Source organism: Eleutherodactylus coqui, chromosome 1 (assembly GCF_035609145.1).
Source record: "Eleutherodactylus coqui strain aEleCoq1 chromosome 1, aEleCoq1.hap1, whole genome shotgun sequence".
Lineage (NCBI taxonomy): Eukaryota > Metazoa > Chordata > Amphibia > Anura > Eleutherodactylidae > Eleutherodactylus > Eleutherodactylus coqui.
In genome coordinates, this window is record NC_089837.1 from 219343121 (window position 1) to 219364196 (window position 21076).

The 21076-nt window shown below is 41.7% G+C and overlaps 1 protein-coding gene across 2 annotated transcripts in view; it reads left to right on the plus strand.

Moving 5' to 3' along the window:
- AKAP7 (A-kinase anchoring protein 7) overlaps positions 1–21076 on the plus strand; it is a 131876-nt gene that overhangs the window by 12115 nt on the left and 98685 nt on the right. For both annotated transcript variants that reach the window (XM_066605559.1, XM_066605558.1), the window contains exons 5-7: positions 6171–6331; positions 7527–7639; positions 16639–16786. In XM_066605559.1, coding sequence (XP_066461656.1) covers positions 6171–6331; positions 7527–7639; positions 16639–16786 — 422 coding nt within the window. The remainder of the gene's footprint in view (positions 1–6170; positions 6332–7526; positions 7640–16638; positions 16787–21076) is intronic.

Consider the following 21076-nt stretch of genomic DNA (forward strand, 5'->3'; position numbering starts at 1 on the left):
GCTTCATTTAAAGCAATGCGCTGCGGGCGAGCCCGGGATGAATTGTCGGGAAGGGCTTAAATATATAAGCCCTTCCCTGCAATTCATCCTAAAATGTGTAAAAATAAAAAAAATATATATACTCACCTTCTCCCGGCAGCCGGAGCTCCGCGCGGCCGTCCTGCAGTGGGTGTGAAGGGGGTGTGAGTCAGACCTGCCCCCTGATTGGCTCAGCGCTGAGCCAATCAGAGGCATGTCTCACTCACACCCATTCATGAATTCATGAATGGATGTGAGTCAGACCTGCCCCTGATTGGCTCAGCGCTGAGAGGCAGCAGTCACTCACCCATTCATGAATTCATGAATGGGTGTGTGAGTGAAACCTGCCTCTGATTGGTCAGGGCTGTGACCAATCAGAGGCAGATCATTCAGCAGGTGGGGATTTTAAAGCCCCGCCGGCTGAATAGTGCCGAGAAGCAGTTCAGGAGAACTGACAGCGGCCGCGGCAGAACTCCGGCTGCAGCGGAAAGGTGAGTATACAATTTTTTTTTATTTTAACACATTTTAGGATGAATTGCAGGGAAGGGCTTATATATTTAAGCCCTTCCCGACAATTCACCCCGCGCACGCCGGCAGCCCATTGCTTTCAATGGAGCGGCTGTATTGCCGGCTCCATTGAATTCAATGGGCAAACATCGTTCTTCTCTGTCAAAGCTGTTACATGCCGGACGCATGCGCATGCGCAAATCGCGGCTAAAAACGCCCGTCTGACTAAGCCCTAAGAGAAACCAAGTAATCTTGTAGATATGATATCTTTTAATGACTAACAAAAATACATGACGTTATAGTGAGCTTTCAGACTTACTCCGAGTCCTTCATCAAAGCAGATCTGAAGAAGCATGCATATTTATACACACATACTTATGATAAGGCACAAACATGGATATGAATAATTTGTAGAAGAATAGTCACTGATAAGGGAGTGAAGGTTTTATGGTCCCTGAATTAGTGTTGGGAGGTCACCAGGTCTGCTATAGATGTCTCATACTTCCCATTCACGCATAAATCCTCATGAAGAATTTAACCCTCTATTAAAAGTTTCAAAAGTTGTTATGAATTTATATTCCCAAATTCCTCTATGGCTTTGTCACTTGAAATTGCCTTTCAGTATCCTAACTTTCATGTCTTCTATGCCATGTTCGTGACAAGAGAAATGCTCTGCCACAGGTAATTCTGTCTTTCTCTCTTTAATCTTGTAGCGATGAAACCTCATCTTCGCTTTAAGTTTTTGTCCTGTTTGTCCAACATAAGGGCTACCAGCAAGACATTTATTACACAGGATCACTTGTGTACCTGATCCTGTGTATTATTACGTTTGTATTAGGTGTTGTTAACCCAATTTTTGTTTGCACTATGTAATATATGTGAGTAGGAGAGCTGGGAAGGCCATTGTAAAATTCGTTTTGAGCAAATCCCTATTCGTATGGCTGTGCTGTTTTAATCAAAATACAATAACGAAAGTCATGGGATAGTTAACTACCACAGCTACAAGACAATAAGGAGTACATTAAAATAATAGATTCATATAGCACATCAATTAAATAACTCAATCTGTCATAGAATCGCAGTCAAGAACCACAATAACCAATCCCACAGATATTAACTAGTAAATCACCATCCTGGTACATAGTATGTGGAAAGAAGAAACAATTTCTAATCACTGCACATCACAAGGGAAACAAAATGAATGAAATGATCTTACCGCACAGTAAGTGGTTTCATGGTAAGCAGCATAACACTATAGTAATTATGTCCATTCCAATATTCATATTCATCCATAAATGGTTGTAGAGGTTAACCTTTTCCAATCCACTGTCTGACGTCTGAAGACATTATGATTTCAGGCTGCACAGCTCCGATGTTGGAAGACGTCCGTCGGGTTCTTTTACTGTATATTGCCAACCTCTCTGCTGTCGGAGCCTATCTAATGTGTCACCTCATGCAGTACTGCGGCATATGTTTTCTGTTATATCTGGGGGAGTTCTGGTCTCAGACACCCCCAGTTTGCATCTGCAGCTCTCCTTTGATTCAGAGGATTGGAGTACTGGGGAGAAGACGCATCGTGTGTGCATCCGCATATTCCAGCAAGTGTGGATTGGATCTACCTGTGGCGCTCTCTACTATTCTTTGATTTGCGGCATATGTTGGCGCTATACAAATAAAGATTATTATTAATACTGGCTTTAGCCAGCAAAAAGCGCCATTGTATAAGGGCAGAAAAAGAGTAAGCCCCCTGGGAAAACCAGGATACAAATTGGATTGGAAACGGATAATCTATATATATATAAAGACGAAAGCCCTCACTGACTCACTGACTGACTCACTTACTGACTGACTGACTCACTGACTCACTTACTGACTCACTCACTCACTGACTGACTCACTCACTGACTCAATGACTGACTCGCCACTAATTCTCCAACTTCCCGATGTCGTAGAAACATAAAAATTTGGCACAAGCATAGATTAGGTCCAAAATAGGAAAAGTAAAGGGGTCCCAACTCGATTATTCAATTCTAGCACAAAAGAATTAGCGTCCAAATTTTACATACGTAATCTAATTCTCTCACTTCCCAATGTCATAGAAACTTAAAATTTGGCACGAGCATTGAATATGTCATAAATAGGAAAAGTTAATGGGTCCCAACTCGATTATTAAATTCTAAGCGCAAAAGAATTAGCATCCAAATTTTACGTACGTAATCTAATTCTCTCACTTCCCGGTGTCATAGAAACTTGAAATTTGGCACGGGCATTGGTTATGTCATAAGTAGGAAACATTAATGGGTCCCAACTTGATTATTCAATTCTAAGCGCAAAAGAATTAGCGTCCAAATTTTACGTACGGAATCTAATTCTCTCACTTCCCGATGTCATAGAAACATGAAATTTGGCACGAGCATTGATTATGTCATAAATAGGATAAGTTAATGGGTCCCAACTCGATTATTCAATTCTAGCGCAAAAGAATTAGCGCCCAAATTTTACGTTCATAATCTAATTCTCTCACTTCCGGATGTCATTTTATATAAAGGAAACGTCGCATGGTTACCTCCAGATGGTGTTTCCTGGGTAATGCAAAGAACCATGCAAAATGGTGAGCATATTTTTTTCCTCGGTATCTCTAAAGTAACCACGACTTCATGAGATTTTTCCTGTGAACACCAGATAAACACCAGTACCAAATTAACACGGGCGAAGCCGGGTATAGTATAGTATATGTAACAAAGATGGAAAAAGTGGTACGCTCACGCTCTCACACCCTAAATACTAGAAGACCCTATGCCAGCACATAGGGTACCCTGAGAAGGGCAACCCCATCTGAAGTCTGACCCTACATAAATTACCCTAGGGGACTGTGACCCAAATGAAAAACAAAAGTGCATGTACCAAAAAGGAACACTCTATGCTTTTCACCCTCCTAGATAGATATGCTCATCTGGAGACACTAATATATGGTAGTGAGAAAGTATCAGTGGATATCAAACTAACCACAGAGCAGTCCAGCCTGCATATGACTGCAGTTCTATGGCGGTTTGAGTTATCCAGTCCATGTATTATATGGATATTTTATTTTAATGCATTTTTATTACAGGTTATGTTTTATATATTTATAATATACCTCTACGCTGTTACTGTATTTTGGTCCTACTTCTTTATGGAGGCCGTACAATTTGTGGAGCTGTTTTTGGCAGCTATCTGTGAAGTAATCTTTTCTTTGCTTTGGTCGTTATTTTTGTATAACTATTGTTCATTCCCAAATATTCCTTAAATAAGCACTGTATTTTCAACAAACTTTGCATAAGTCAACCAGATAATATAAGAAACTTTTGTTATATATCTTATTAGACAAAAATGCCTCTTTTTTTCACTTATGAGCTACCACTTCTCCTCCCTTCACTTCTGGTACTGATCATTCACTCTAAATTTACTGGTAAAATCTGTTTTAAGAGAGGAGATTATTATCAGCTCACTGAGGAATGAGGTTACATGCTACCCATAGATGTTTATGGAGAGAGGAGGGGTGTAGCAGCTGCAGAGGTAGAGAGACTGAGGCATTGCTGCTGCTGATTTTAGTAAGTTTAGTTATGATACAGGACTTCTTCTGCAGTTCTGTCATCTCCTGTCATCTGGATGGTTCTGGGGCAGATGCTCTGCAAAGCTCCTACAGCTGATCCATTAGAATAGGCAGCTGACCACACTGCTGCAAATTAGGCTGCTTTGGATTGAAGTTCTTGGTTGGCTAGCCTAAGCAATGTGTTTCTAGGTTAGTTTTTACCCCTTATTGACATAGAACGTATATTTATGTCCTGTGCATTTGGAGTTTGTATGGAGGGGAATTGGGAGCTGATCCCGCTGCATACAATTCAGGTGTCGGATGTTTCTCACAGCTAACCACAGTCTCATGATTAGTGATAACGCTGATCGTGGCTGTTAACCCCGTAAATGCTGCTATAAGCCATGAGAGCTGTATTAAAATCTCCTGATCTGTTTTGCAGTTTGCAGTTTGGCTGCCATGGCAGCCTGTGGCATGCCTTGATAGAATACCTGTCAGATTGCTGCATAATTTAATACTATGGTATTACATTATACTGCAGGAGTGATCAAACTACTGCAATTTTAAGTCCCCCGGGGGAGTAAAAAAAAAAGTAAAACTTAGTTTAAAAAAGTTGAATTAATTGTTAAAAAAAATAAAAGGTATCTAAAGTCTAAAAAAACCCTTTTCCCATATTTGTAGTAAAAAAAAAATGTAATCACTTTCGGTATTGCTGTGTCCCTAAAAATCTAATCTATCAAGGTAATGCATTATTTATCCTGCACGGTTTATTGTCCAGAAAAAAAAAATACACAATGCCAGACTTGTGCATTTTTGGTCACCTCGTCTCCAAAAAATTTTTTATAAAAAGGAATCAAAAAGTAGTATGTACTCCAAAGTGGTAGCAATGGAAACTACGGTATGTCCCGCAAAAAAACAAGCCCTTGGTCCTCATGTCCACTTGCATGCTGAGATTCCACTGCTGAATCCTGCAGCAGAATTCGGGCGTGCCCGCGACCATGGACATAAAAAGACACTTACTTACCTCTACAGATCCAGCGCGGGTCTTCTCCGTGCCAACTAGATGTTCTTCCTTCAGCATGGCGGATGTGTCCGGGAGAGCTTTTTTTTTTGTTTTTAAATCTGCTTTCCTGCGGATTCACGGCTCGTCCACAGTGATAGCTGCGGGTGTGCTGCGGATGAGACGGGTTCTATTATCTGCAGGAAAATGGAGCATGCTGCGATTTGTTCCTGCACGTGCAATCCGCTACTGGGGAAAAAAAATCACATCCGCATGCTTTTAGCTGCTTTGCGGATGCTAATGCATCCCTATGGGCGGCTTGATTTGTAGATCTCTCACACGGGTGCCGCAAATCAAATCTGCCCATGGACATTGGACCTTGCACAGGGCTGATGGAAAAAACTAAAAGTATGATAAAGACCAACTGCTGGTTGAAACGTCACTGTACTGTCTACATTGGTTATGGGAAAATAAACGCATTTGGATTCTTTGCACCAATTGATGCTGCTACCTAATCTTGTGTTACCTCTCATGGTGGCTTCCAAGAGGCATTTTCCAGCGGGATAATGCTCGGCTGCACACAGCAAAGAGGTCGCAGGAATGTCTCTACAACATTGTCACACTTCTATGGCCTGCCTGGTTGCCAGATTAATCTCCAATAGAACATGTATGGGACCATCTATGGTGCTAATTTTGACAGCTTACAAGTTTGCATGAACTAGAGGCTCAGTTACGTTGAGGAGTGAAATTATGCAGGATACAATACAGAACCTGTTTGCCTCCACGCCCACCCATATCACATCTTGTATCCAAGCTAGAGGTGGTACAACAGGGTACTAGAGCCTCCATGCCCACCTGTATCACATCTTACATTCAAGCTAGAGGCGGTACAACTGGGTACTAGAGCCTCCATGCCCGCCTGTATCACATCTTACATTCAAGCTAGAGGCGGTACAACAAGGTACTAGAGCCTTCATGCACGCTCATCTCACATCTTGTATACAAGCTAGAGGCGGTACAACAGGGTACTAGAGCCTCCATGTCTTTAATGTTGGCTGTTTCTTGACTTTGCAGAGCGACAAGTGCACTTTTGGACAGCAAAAAGCCAATTGAAGAAATCCTTCAGGGAAATGTTTTAGTTCTGTCATTTTGTGGCATCTCTGACTTTAAACATGAAGTTGCATATGTAAATATGACAAATGACACCTCCACAGCTGTCCTAAAACAAATTACTGGTGAGAATTTCTTCTTTTTCATGATGAGATACAACTTTAAAAATTGCTTTGTTTCATAAATTTAAGACTAGTTTATAATGCATACAACACTTCACTTTAATTTTTTTGATGGCTTAACTGTATTTTAAAATTAGCCAGTTTATTCATAATGGCTTAATATGATAGCGATCAGTAATAGTTATAGGAGGGGCAAAATGAACCACCACCAGCATGCCCAGTCAGCAAACTGGACTTTGAAGAGAAACTCCAGGGGGTAAAAGGAAATCGTACCCACCAAGCCCTGGTGTAATCCAAATAATATTATCCTTCTATTGCTATGTCCAACCTGCATTTTAAAAGAGAATATTCTTTGCATCTAATAAAATTACTCTTTTATAGCTATGGTAGCTAAATATCCCATGATTCCTTGCCCAGGAATCACATTAATTCACAAGCTACAGTTACATAGATAATAGCAAGATGCTGGAGAGCTACCGACCCAGGCAGGCTGCAGATCATGCCCTGTGTGCAGCAGCATGTATGTCACGGGGACCTTTCAATACACCACAGAATTTGCGACTTTGGAAATCCCCACCAACATCTACAGGACAAACTGTGGATTTTGATTCGGAATTCCTGGCAGAATTAAGCTATTTTCTAGTCCACAGAATTCATATGTTAGATGTGAATTTTGGTGTGGAATTTTCTGCATGACGGCAAATTCCGCTGACCGCTCCATCCTGTGTGAAAGCTTCCATAGGAAGTCTACACAAGTTCATTGCAGGAAGGTCACACACGAACATTGCACCATAGGCGTACATCTTCTACAAGAAGCAGTCTTAAGGAGATTCAGTGACAACCATAAAGTACACAATGCTAAAAAGTTTGCAGTTGTCAGCAGTTCATTTTTGAATTGTTGCTATGCAATGTCTCAGGCTCCCAGACGCATTCTACATGATATTTTATTATTCAGAAACCCACAAAAGACTTCAGTGGTGTCAGGTATCTTAATTACATGTAAGAAGTCCCTTAAGCCTAATGGCAGACATGTCCATTTTGCCTTCCTCCGATGCCTACAATTACTGTAATTGCTATATTTCGTTAGTGTTATTCAGCACACATGGCAGATATTCTTTATCATAATTTGATATATTGTATTTCCTGAGTGTTAGTTAAAAAAATGTACATCTTTTTTTTTCTTCTTTTAAATATGAAGAAGCCACAGGAAAGATATTTATGGAAAAAGGTATTTCTTTATCTGGATGTAAAGATTTTGAACCACATTTGACCTTCATGAAGTTGTCAAGAGCACCAAAGCTGCGCAAAGAGGTGAGCTTTTAAGACACAAAGAATGACATAATAGGAGGCATAAGGCGTTTTGAGAAACTAGAACAAAATGGCATTATTGACCATCATGTAATTGGCCAGTTGTAAAGCCTGGGTAAGTAAATATACTGCACTGTACAAGTAAAATGGCCACAATTGCCATGCACCTGCTGCTGTGTTATGATACAGCTAGAGTTGTGTTGTACTGCAGCTCAGCACCATTTATTTGACAGAGACAGCCAAACAAGTGTGGAGGGTCCTGTGTTAGTAATGACAGTTATGAACTCAAAACCAGAGATTTTTTGTTTTTACTCTTCCAAGATACATAACTTTTTTATTCTGCCAGCATAGCTGTTATTGCAGGGCAAGTTGTATTTTAGTATTTAACCCCTTAATGACATGGCCTATTTTGGAGTTGAGGACCAAGCGATTTTTGGTATTTTTCCATCTCCATTTTTCAAAAGCCATAACTTTTTTATTTTTCCGTCGGCGCGGCCTTATAAGGGCTTGTTTTTTTGCGTGGCGAGCTGTAGTTTTTATCGGTGCCACTTTTGGGTACAAAGGCTATATCGTAAAACTTTTATTATTTTTTTTATGATCGTAGGGAGAGAAAACGCATCAATTCTGCCATAGATTTTTTATTTTTTTTTTACAGCGTTAATCATGCAGCATAAATGACACACTAAATTTTTTCTGCGGGTCGGTACGGTTCCAACGATACCAAAATTCTTATATTTTTTTTTAGGTTTTTACACTTTTTTGCAATAAAAACCCTTTTTTTTTGGAAATCTTTTTTTTTCTCCATAGCTGCATTCAAAGTCCTGTAACTTTTTAATTTTTCTATGTACGGAGCTCTATAAGGGCTTATTTTTTGCGAGATGAGCTGTAGTTTTTGTTGGTTCCATTTTGGGGAATGTATGGCTTTTTTGATCAGTTTTATTGCATTTTTTGGGAGGCAAAATGCTAAAAATTAGCATTTTGCCTCTGCTTTTTAGCGTTTTTTGTTACACTTTTTGCCGTACAAAATAAAAAGCGTATTCAACTTTTTGTACACGTCGTTACGGACGCGTCAATACTAGAGATGAGCGAGCATACTCGTCCGAGCTTGATGCTCGTTCGAGTATTAGGGTGCTCAAGATGCTCGTTACTCGAGATGAGCACCACGCAGTACTCGTCTCGATTAAACGAGCACTGACTATTGAATTCAATGGAGCCGGCAATACAGCCAGCTCCATTGAAAGCAATGGGCTGCCAGCGATCTCAGGATGAATTTTCGGGAAGGGCTTAAAAATATAAGCCCTTACCTGAAAATCATCCTAAAATGTGTAAAAATAAAAAAAAAATGTATACTCATCTTTCCGCTGCAGCCGGAGTTCAGCCGCGTCTGGCCGGCAGCTCTCCTGAACTGCTTTCTGTAGTATTCAGCAGGTGGGGATTTCAAGCGCAGGGACCAATCAGGGGCAGCTCTCAGCTGTCATTCAGACGTGCTCCCTCTGTGAATTCTTTCCCTGCTGCGATCTACTTAGATCGCGGCAGGGAAGGGGTTAACAGCGGGGGGCGCCTCTCCGATGTCCCCCCGCTGTTACAGCGGAACGCCGGCTCCGGATCATATGTGATCATATGTGATCTCGCGCTATCCCCAGGACGTACCGGTACGTCCTGTTGTGGGAAGTACCAGGCTCCCAGGACGTACCGGTACGTCCTGTGGAGGGAAGGGGTTAATGCACTAAAGAACTTTGAAAACATTTTAAGTGGGGTGAAATTTAAGAAAATGCAGTTGTACCTTTTTTTGCAGAGGGGGTTAGCATTTGCGGCATTATGGTGCCATGAAAATGTATTCATTTTTACTGTATTCTGTGGATCAGTAGAACTGTGATGATACCAAACTTTTTTGTAGTTTTACTACACTTAAAAAAAAATTACTAAACGTCACCATGTTCTCAAACTCTTTTATTTTTCCATCAATTGGGCTATCAGAGGGCTAGTTTTTGCTGGGCGAGCTTGAACTGTTTGCCATCCATGCTTTGTCTTCCATGTTTTGGGGACATGGCAACAGTCAAACTGGTAAGCACTGGATATGAACGTCGCTAACAACGTTTGACTCTCCCTAGCAAAGCACAACAGCGCCGCTAGACTTAACATTGGAACTTTGACCTGGCCTGACAGTCACTCAATGTATCAAACTCAAATTTAATGATTTCACGGCAGTGGTGAGGATCTCACAAATCTAATAACACCAAAATCATCCACCAAAGGTCACACAAAGGGGTCAAAGTGTGGGGCAAGAAAAAGCCTGTAGGCTGTTTTTATATGAGATTTCTCATGCTTCTCATTATTTTTTGCTTGTATTCATGTAATGAGAACCTTCACTGCTTTCTTCCAGGGAATAAAATGCGTTCTGGTCATGTGATGAACACATGGTGCGTAGTGCATTAGAGTATGTGTAACAGAGTTATACACTTGTGTGATCATCACAGGACCAGGATAGATTTTTCTTAACCCCTTAGTGACGGCCCCATTGGGAAACTACGTCCTCAGTAAGTGGGCTTTAATCCTAGAGGACCTAGTATTATGCGTCCTCTTAGGATTAATGCCCACTTGCCTGAGGATGTGACAGCTCCATGCTGTTGGTGCCCGCAGGTAGCCGACAGCATGGAGCTGTCATCCCGGGCTGCGGGCAGTCCCCCCCGGCATTGTGATCGGCGCTATCCAATGGATAGCGCCGATCGCATAAAAGTTTTAAAAAGTACAAAAAAAGTTAAAGATTCAGCTGCCCTGATGGATCGGATCCATCAGGGCAGCTGAAAATACTCACCCGCCTTCTCCGCGCTGCCCCCAAAGATCTGGTCCTCCCGGACCCGCCGCCGGTCTTCCGCGCACGCGCACCAGACGATGTCGTCACGCGCATGCACAGAAGCCCGGGAGCCGCCGGCAAATTTAAAATCTCCTGGCTCCTGAAGGTAGCCGGGAACCAGGAGATGTTACCGGGGACCGCGGTGAGCAGTCCCCGGGCCCGCGATCGCCACTATCCATTGGATAGCGTCAATCGCGAAAAAGTTAAAAAAAAGTACAAGTTTCACCTCCCCTCATGGATCCAAACCATTAAGGGGAGGTGAAAATACTCACCTCAGGTCTGCTGATGTCCCCGGTGTTCCGGGACCCGAAGTCCCCGTCTGCGCATGCACAGAGGGGCTCGGGCCCCGGGAAATTTAAAATCCCTTTGCTCCTGGCTGCCATGTGTAGCCAGAGCAGAGAGATTTCACCGGGGACATGATCACTGTTATCCTATTGATAACAGTGATTATTTAAAGTAAAAAAAAGTTTAAAAAAGTTTAAAAAAAGTTTTAAAAGCTTACGTCTCATCACCCCCCACCAATCATATCCGTGAGGGAGGATGAAATGACGTACCTAAGGCCCGCGGATTTATCCACGGACCTTACCCCAGCTTCTGCGCACGAGCCCGTCGCCAACATGGCGGACGCATGGGCAAAAGCCGTGGATTGCCAGGGTAATTTAAAATCTCCCTGCTCCTGGCTACAAAACTTAGCCGAGAGCCTGGAGATTTCACGGGGGGCCGCGGTGAGCGGTTCCTGGTCACGTGTTCACCGTTATCCAATGGATAATGGCGATCATGTAAAAGTTAAAAAAAAGGTGAAGCTTCATCTTCCCTACCGATGCGATCGGTGAGAGGAGATTAAGCTTTTTACCGGAGGTCTCCGTATTTGCACCCCGCCGCTATCTTCCTCCGTGAACTTTCCCGGATTCTGCACATGCGACCGCCGGCAAAACACCGGACACATGTGCAAAAGTCGGGGAGCCCAGGAAATTTAAAATCACCTTGCTCCCAGCGACCAACGGTCTTCAAGAGCCTGGAGCAGTAACCTTGTTGAGCGGTCGCCAGTCACGTGATACAAAGGTAGCGATCTACCTTTGGCCGGTCTCACATGACTGGATAGGAATTACGGATTCCACATGCGTCTGATCCGCGGTATTACGCAGATCAACCGCATTGGATTACACAATTCCTCTCACATTAGTGGGTCGTAATTACGTAATCCACTCGCAGAAAAAAAAAACGCAGCAGGTTCTATTTTACCGTGGATATCCGCAACATAGAGCCTATTGTGCTCCATGGTCGCGGATATACCCACAGCCCATACCCAACTACCTTGTATACGAGCTGCGGGTACCCGTGTCATCGCTAAGCGACGGTGCTGGAAATACAAACAAAAAAAGATGTACTGCGCATGACCGCCTGTGTGAGTAGGCAGTTATCCGCAGTACATTACATGGCCGTACGCAGGGTCACGTCCGGATTCCACCTACGGCTGCGTGAGCCTGGCGTTATTCAGGCCGCTACCTGCAATTTACAAGAAGCCCCGGGAACGCTCGCCTTCCTGCAGTTCCAGGAGCAGCTTGTTGAGCGTCTTCTGTGTGAGACTGCCGCACCTCATCAAGCTTACGGAGACTCACAGAGCGCCACTTTTTACACCCCATACCCGCTACTGAGGTCACAAAATACCCCCAAAAAGCATGAGAGGAGGGGGGATACCCGGTTTTATTGCCCCATGTACCCATCCCAACCAGCCTCCGTAATAACCCCTGTCTTTGGAAATACTACACAGTTCACATTATTACTTTTATGTAAGATTTGGGGAACGCCGAAAAGGGCGCGGAGTGTGTGTGTGGGGGGGGGGCGGGGATTTTTTTTAAGGTGTTAATTTTTATCCCGTACAAGTGGGTAATGGGGCCTGGAATTTATTCAGTTGTGCCCTGTAATCCAACGGGTGTTCCCTCCATTACAGGCCTTGCCATGCATCCTTTAAGTAGATTAGGGCCACAATGGGTATGTTTCTGAACTCGGGACGAATGGGGGTATCCATTTTGGGGTGAAGGTCTTCATTCCTATGTACAGTGTACAAAAAAACCTGTTTTTAAATTGACAAAATTGACAAAAAAATGAAAATCGTAATTTTTTCCTTTTGCTTTGCTTTGATTCATTCAAATACTGTGGGGTCAAAATACGCAATACACCCCTAGATTAATTTGTTATGGGGTCTAGTTTTTAAAATGGGGTCATTTGTGGGGGTTCTTTATCGTTTTAGACGCTCAATGGCTCTACAAGTGGGCAATGGGGCCTGGAATTTATTCCGTTGTACCCTGAAATCCAACGGGTGCTCCTTCCATTATAGGCCTAGCCATGTGTCCTTTAAGTAGATTAAACCACAAGGGGTATGGTTCTGAACACGGGACAAACAGGGGTATCCATTTTGGCGTGAAAGTCTTCATTCCTATGTACACTGTACAAAAAAACCTGTTTTTAAATTGATACAACTGCCAAAAAAATTTAAATTGTAATTTTTTCCTACTGCTTTGCTTAGATTTATTCAAAAATTGTAGGGTAAAAATACACAGTACACCCCTAGATAAATTCGTTAAGGGGTCTAGTTTTCAAAATGGGGTCATTTGTGGGGGTTTCTGTCGTTTTGGCTGCTCAAGGGCTCTACAAGTGGGGAATGGGGCCTAAATCACCTTCAAGCTAAATTTCTGTTCTGAAAGCCACCGACTACTCCTTTCATTTTGGGCCATGTTGTGCATCCAAACAAAAGATTAGGGCCACAATGGGTATGTCTCTGAACACGGGAAAAACAGGGGTATCCATTTTGGGGTGCAAGTCTTCATTCATGTGTGTGCTGTACAAAAAAAGCAGTTTTTAAAATGACAGAATTGCCAAAAAAATGAAAATCACATTTTTTTCCCCTTTGCTTTGCTTTAATTCTTTCAAAAACTGTGCGGTCAAAATGGGCAGTACACCCCTAGATAAATTCGTTAAGGGGTCTAGTTTTCAAAATGGGGTAACTTGTGGGGGTTCTCTTTGGTTTTGGCTGCTCAAGAGCTCTACAAATGTGCTATGGGGCCTAAAACGCCTTCAAGCAAAATTTATGTTCTGAAAGACACTGACTACGCCTTTCGTTTTGGGCCCCGTTGTGTATCCACACATAAGATTAGGGCGACAATGGGTATATTTCTGAACACAGGAGAAATGGGGATCCATTTTGGGTGTAAATCCTCATTTTCATGGGCACTATAGGAAAAAAATATGTCTTTAAAATGACATATTTGCAAAAATATGAAATTTTATTTTTTCTCCTCTAAATTGAATTAATTCCTGAAAAAAAACGGTGGGGTCAAAATACTCATGACACCCCTCAGTGAATACATTAAGGGGTGTAGTTTTTAAAATGGGGTCATTTGGGGGGGGTATACATTCATGAGCCGTTGCAAACTTGGCTTGGTGCAGGAAAACGAAGTGTTCCTCAAAATGCTGAAGTAATGTTAAATTTGTACGTCATCTAAATGGTTAAAAAAAACACAAAAGTTTTTCAAATGTGCATTTAGAATAAAGTAAACAGATGGAAATATATATCTTATCAAAAATTTGTACAGTATGTTTGGACATATTTGAGATATTACAGTTGAAAATGTGAAAAAATGACAATTTTTTCAAAATTTTTCCAATATTGGTAATTTTAATAAATATACACAAATTATATCGGTCTCTTTTTACAACCAAAATGAAGTACAATATGTGGCGAAAAAACAATGTCAGAATCACTTGGATATGCAAAACCTTTACAGAGTTATGCTATGTTGAACGATGCTACGTTGAACGATGCATGTCAGATTTCCAAAATTTGGCTCCGTCACTAAGGCGCAAACAGGCTTCGTCACTAAGGGGTTAATCAACTGGTATGGTGATATGGAGGAAAACGAACAGTGAAGCTTCCAATTCATTTAGTGAAATCTGAGAGGTTAAAAACCATGATGAATTGATACAGAAAGGATACAGGGAAACTGTATAACTGTTTATTGCACAACAGATGAGCCTTATTGGCAGAAATAATTATACAGTTAAGCACAATTATGCTCTCCACTAAGGATAGTCCTTTAATAGCCATAGTACTGTTGCTTAACTTGGCTGCGTTTAAACTTGTTGGCCAACTAAAGTGTATGGGGGTGTCTCTACTCTCCCCTTTCAGCAGATCTCAGGGAAAGGAAGGTTCAGGTATTTTACATTTCAGCATGCTCATTCATTTGTTCGAAAGGGAGATAAGTACTACAAAAGGTGTCTAGCAGGGACTGACCCTCTTCCTATTGAGAATGCTTGCACAACCTAACAAAGCATGCATGTGCATGTCAGAAAAACCAGCAGCCATTGAAAGTGTATGGCCATCTTTAGTATACATTCATAATATCGCACAATGTAAGTTGGATAACAGAAGTGTTTTCCAGGCAGCGCTGGCTGTCAGTGCTGTGATACACCGGGATCGGAGTGGTAGCCTCTTCTCCGACCTCTGTGTAGTGGCCGGTGCTTGTTATTGAAATAAATGGGAGCTGCACCTGCAATTACAAGGGCTGCCCATTACACAGGGGTCGGAGCAGCGGCTTCTGCTTTGACCCCAGTGTATCAAACCACTGACAGCCAAAGTTGCCGGGAAAACCCCTCTAATTATGAATTTGTTCTTTCTTACCTAATTTCATTACTGTTTCTCAAAATCCCAAATTAAAACAATCTAGGAATGTATAGAGAAGAATGCTCTAATATAAATTGATCATTGAAATTGCTTTCTTTAGCTGTCACAATGTTCTAATAAGCCTGCATAGCTACTGGAGCTTTACTTTCTCCAACATTGTCTTGCAAATCCATAAGGTGACTGCAGGCTGCCATGTACAAAATCTGTATATTGTATTTGGACCGGCAGAAATGGATTGTCATCAAATGTCATTTTGGTGACAGAGCAGCAGTTCCCCTAGGATACTGCACTGTTTTCAAAAATGGGTTTGGGCATGTTCACACAACTTAAATATTGTCAGATGTGGATTTGTCACTTATTCTGCAACAGAAATCCGAGGCTGAGTCTCACAATTCTGCTGCAGATTTGCATGTGGACACGGATGTGAATTTAAACCCAGTTAAAGAGGCAAGACTACGTGAGGCGGCTGAAAGCAGATTATGCACAGGAAATGCATCAAGAATTGATGTCAATTCTTTTTTTTCCACAACACAGACTTTAAAATCCGTGCGTGGAAAAAAAATCGCACCATATGAACTACTACAAACTTTTCTAAAGCATTCAATTAAATACTAAAATGACATTTTTTGAAAATGGATGGTGTGAATAGGGCTTTTCAGTGCCTATTGATAGGACTGGAGTCACAGTTTTAAAGGGGTTTCCTCCACTTGTCACGCCTTCTCTTATGCCATAAAGGGGTTTTCCAGGCATAAATACTATTGATGATCTATCCTCAAGATAGGTCATCAATTTTTGATCGGCCATGGTCCATCACTCAGGACCCCGACCATTTAGCTGTGCGGGCACAATGCTATCAGCGCTGCAATAACAGAGGTCGGAGCACAAGCCTCTGCGCTGACCTACGTGTAGTGGCTGGTGTTTGTAAGTGCAGGCATGGCTCTCATAGAAATCAATGGGAGCTGTGCCTGCAGTTGCAAGCGCTGGCCACTATATGGGAGGTCGGCGTGGAGGCTTCCGCTCCAAATACACAGAAGTCGGGGCGGAAACCTCCACAATGTTCTGCCATGTAGTGACTGGCACTTGTAATTACAGGCACGGCTCCCATTGATTTCATGGCCACTACATGGGATTTTGGCACGGAGGCTTCCGCTCTGACCTCTGTTATTACAGCGCTGACAGCATGCACCCCCGCACAGCTGATTGGTTGGGGTCCCGAACGGCAGACTCTGTCCGATCAACTATTGATGACCTATCCTGATGATGGGTTATCAATAGTATTTATGGCTGGAAAACCCCCTTTAAGATTTTGCTACAGTCAACAGCAACACCCAGTGCAGTATTCCATAATGGGTCACAACAATGTAATCATTTAGTGATAAGGTATGGGTAAATGTAGGCTTTATGAGGCCCACATAATACTGTATATGCTTATTGTTATGATACCTAAACACATGATGTGCTCTTTAGGGAATTAAAAAGATTGATGTGAGTCTGTATGAAGATTTCCACGATCATTGCTTTGGAGAGGACGCCCTGATGAGATTGGATCTGTGTTCTATGTTAAAGAAAAAGCAACCAAGTGGATACTACCACACAGAAGCCTCCATATTCTTCAGTAAGTAAAAGTCTACCAAATTTGGTTCCCTCACTTTCATTTACAATGATGTGAAATTATTATATTTAATGAAAAAATGTCTGTATTTTGTTTTGCAATGTTCCCAGATTTGCAATTTGTTACTCTGCAATGTTTCAGGATGCTAACAAAATGACCACCTACAAAGCTGTACATTATGTACTTTGTTTCTGTATTCCAATTCTGTTATGGTAAAAGGATTTATTTTTATTATCTTTTATCTTGGAGTTGTGTTTTATGTTCTAATGCATTACATATTTTACACTATGGTTATGCTGATGTTTCTACTTGCCTAAATTGAATATGATGCATTTGCAAAAAAAAATAGAAAAATGTTACACTTTGTGTGATAAATGTACAGTGTCTTTGTTAGCATATTTAAAATGAAGTCCAGTTATATGCAAACGGGATTCCTAAAAAAGCGTACATCAGTATAACGTAAAACAAGATTGTGCTAACAGAGAACCATAGCTTACACTGCCACAAAATCAGACTTTAAAAAGTGGTACAATGTGCACCCTGCATTGTGCTGGTGCAGAGATGTTTTAAAAAGGTTAGCCAGAGGGTGGCAGTAGACTCCTAACCTAGTTGTTTTTACAGCATTTTAAATCCCATTAGTATTACAGTATATTAAGGTCAAAGCAGTAAGATTTTATTACTAGCAAGAAAAAGTAAAAACAAATACTAGACATACCCTGATCTCCTCCTCTTTAATCCTATTATGTTCCATGTCATAATCCAGGGGATAAATAAAATCTGTGTCCCCCCCGGCCATCATTCCCTCTAGTGCTATTTCATAAAAAAGAGAAGGAAAGAGTTATAGCTTAGGCGAATATGTTACAGGGGTTTTCTGAGTTATTACTTTTATATAGTTTTGGATTCCCTGTGCCTAAAACTATATAAACCGTAAGCCCATCATGTAGAAGCCCTGAGGCAGGTTTTCAGGACGTCATTGATGACATTCCTGCTGGCCTTCCATTGGCTGCAGTAGTCATGTGGGTAAACAACTAGCTTGACCCAGAAAATAATGTTTGTTATGTGTACCGAATGGCAAAGGCCGTAAGAATAAACCCAAAAACATTAATGGAATTTAGTTTTTCCCAATCTGCATCCCTCCTATAATGTATAAGTAAAACATACCTTATACATTATATGTTCCCCAAATGATGCTATTTAAAATATAACTTGTTTTGCAAAAATTCAAACCCTTATATGGCTATGTTGACAGAAAACTAAAAAAAGTTTTTCTCTTAGAATGCATCGATGAAATTGAAAAAGATGTTGGTCATTTAGATCTAAAATAGGCCTGTCATTAAGGAGTGAAGTTACAGATAATAGTCACACATTTCTTGTTAATGTGTGAAAGAAAAATATAATGGAAGCATTCCTTTAACAACTTGTCATGGAAACTTTACAGTTCCAGTGAACTGATGTAATAGTAGATTATGGTGATCGTGTGGGCCTAGGCACTGTGCCCGTTACACCACTTGTGGGTGTTGGCTGTATTGTATGGTCATCACTCCACTCGAACTACCACAATAGTAGACAATTTCGATCTCGGCCATTCAGCCCCTAAGATACTTGAACATGGCATCTAAGAGTTTAGACAGAGAGCGGTAACTCTCTCTGCTACCCCATCAACCCCCAATGGCGCAGTCTTGGGGTGCCTGTCGGTTGTCATATCAGGTGGGGGCCATCTGACGGGCAGAATACACCGCAATACAGAAGTACTGCATGTATTATCCAGCTCATATATAATTTTAAGTTTTCAAGTGGAACTAAAATAAAAATAAGAGTCTAAACAAATGTTGATAAAAACAAAGACAAAATACCAAAAAATGTTTTCCCCATAAAAATGCGTTATTATTTCAAAACATGATGGCCCACACTATAAAATTATCATTTTACTGGCTTGGTAAATTCTATAAAGAAAAAATATTTAAAAACTGCCGGATTTCCTGTATTTTTATTTCATTCCACCTCCAAACGAATTGAATAAAATGTGATCAGAAATTGAAATAAAATGACAACTAGTCGCTCAAAAAATATGCCCTCACACAGCTTTTTTGACGGTCAAATAAAAAAGTTATAGACCTTAGAATATGGCATCACAAAAAGATGACTTTTTTATAGTGTTTATTGTGAAAAAGTAGTAAGACCTAAAAGCAAATTGTAAATTTGCTATCACCATGAAGTACTAACCTACAGAATGCAGTTCACATCATGGTAAACTATGTAAAAATGAAACCCCAAAAATTGTGAAATTGCTGTTTTTTTGTGCCCCCAAGAAAAGTCAATATATATGTTATATGAACCCCAAAATGGTTCCATTCTCAAAATACAACAAGCCGTTGTATATCCATGTTGATGGCTTTTAGAAAACTTAAAATGACAAAAAAATAAAAATTCTGCACCCTGCCGTGCCCTTAAGGGGTTAAGAAAATGTGTGTGCCAATACATATATGAATAGACAGTGCCTTTATTGTTCACACCTATGCCCATATATGTGTATTAAAACTTGGTGAGCATATTTTTCTGTAGTACGCCTATATACACTCCATTCTGACAACAATAAAGCTTAGCTACTGTCTTTGAGCCAACTGTCATTACAATATTGCCTGCCTAATAGCCTGTATTTGTCATGCTGGGGCATATGTACATAATTGAGGTGGGTGTTTTCACTCAGAATGCAATTTTGTTGGCAAGAGCAATGAACCACATAGTAAGAAAAGGTCCATCTCTGTTTTTTTTTTTGGCCCGGCCAATGTTTTCATGGTTGTCCATTCAGCTAAATGGTAAAGAGAGATGTGCATCTAGACAAATCATCCCACAGCAATTCTAGCTAATTTGTAGTTTTAGTTACCGTATATTCCGGCGTATAAGGCGACTGGGTGTATGAGACGATCCCCCAACTGTCGCCTTATACACTGGGAATACGGTGTAAAAAAAAAAAAGCAGTACTCACCTCCCCCGGCGTTCTGCGGCGCTGCTGCAGGCTGTCGCTCCCTCCTTGTCCCCGACAGAGCATTGCTTTCTGGATGCGGGGCTTGAAATCTCCGCTTCCAAAAAGCTAATGCTGTGATTGGCTAACTCACGTGGCGTCACCCAATCACAGCCATTCAATGACATCATTGAATGGCTGTGATTAGCTAACTCACGCAGCGTCAGCCAATCAAAGCCATTCAATGACCTCATTCAATGATTGCTCATGCAGTATGACGTAATGCTATAACATTACGTCATACTGCATTCTGACAGGCAGCCTATCAAGCCTCCCCACGTGGATGGCTTGATAGGCAGTCTCTCAAGGCAGCCCTGGGGCCTTTCAGAAGGCCCCCGGCAGCCATGACCCCTGCACGGTTCCCCCTATCTCACCGCGGGGGAGGGGGGCGTACGGGACCCCGCGACCTCCCTGCGTACATACCCCGACGCTCCAGGACGTAAATGTACGTCCTGGAGCGAGAAGGGGTTAAACACTTGTAACTTAAAAAGGACGCTTCCAATTTTATTTTGATTTGTGCCATTGGAAAGAGTAGGTTTTAATCTATTCATTCCTGTAGCTTCATGTCGGTTTCTTTTCACTTATGGGGGAAAATTCAGTTAAAATAGTGTGATGAAGTTCGCACGAGATGTGCAAATCCTTGCGTTGGCCCATGGTGGCAGTGCCACTACCAATCTATAGGATTGGTATCCCCATCACCAAGAGGCTACGCTCAGTAGCCAGGCGAAGCCAACCAGGGGATGGGTTTCTTTGCCACAGGTTCCCAAGCCATAAGAGTGGCAAAGAGTGACTTTTATGTAAATAGTTCTAGTACCTCAACCAAGCTGAAACTTTGCAGAACGTCATACAGGTGGTGTATGAACATTCTGTAAACATTTCAGAAAGACTAAAGGTGGTCGAGCAGGGACCCTCTTCCAAATTGTACCAGTTGACATGGAATGATCCTTGTTCTTCATGACATACTTCCAGGCCATGGTAGTTTTCTGTACTCTGTTCCTACATTGCTCAGTCTACATCGCACTGAAAGGACTGTTGTCCGGAAAGCATTTTCACAGAGGTGCAGCAGAGGCAATATGCAGTGCAGACTGAGAGTGTTTCAGCCATGTAGTAGCATTTCCAGCTCCCTTGTGCCCTATATTGACGCTCTGTACACTGAGCTGACCAGAGGGAACATGACAGTGGAGTGGGTACGTCATCAGCAGACGTCAGTAAAACACTAATGGGCAGCTTCTCGTAAGCTGCAGTGTGATTGGGAGAATGGTGACATGTCA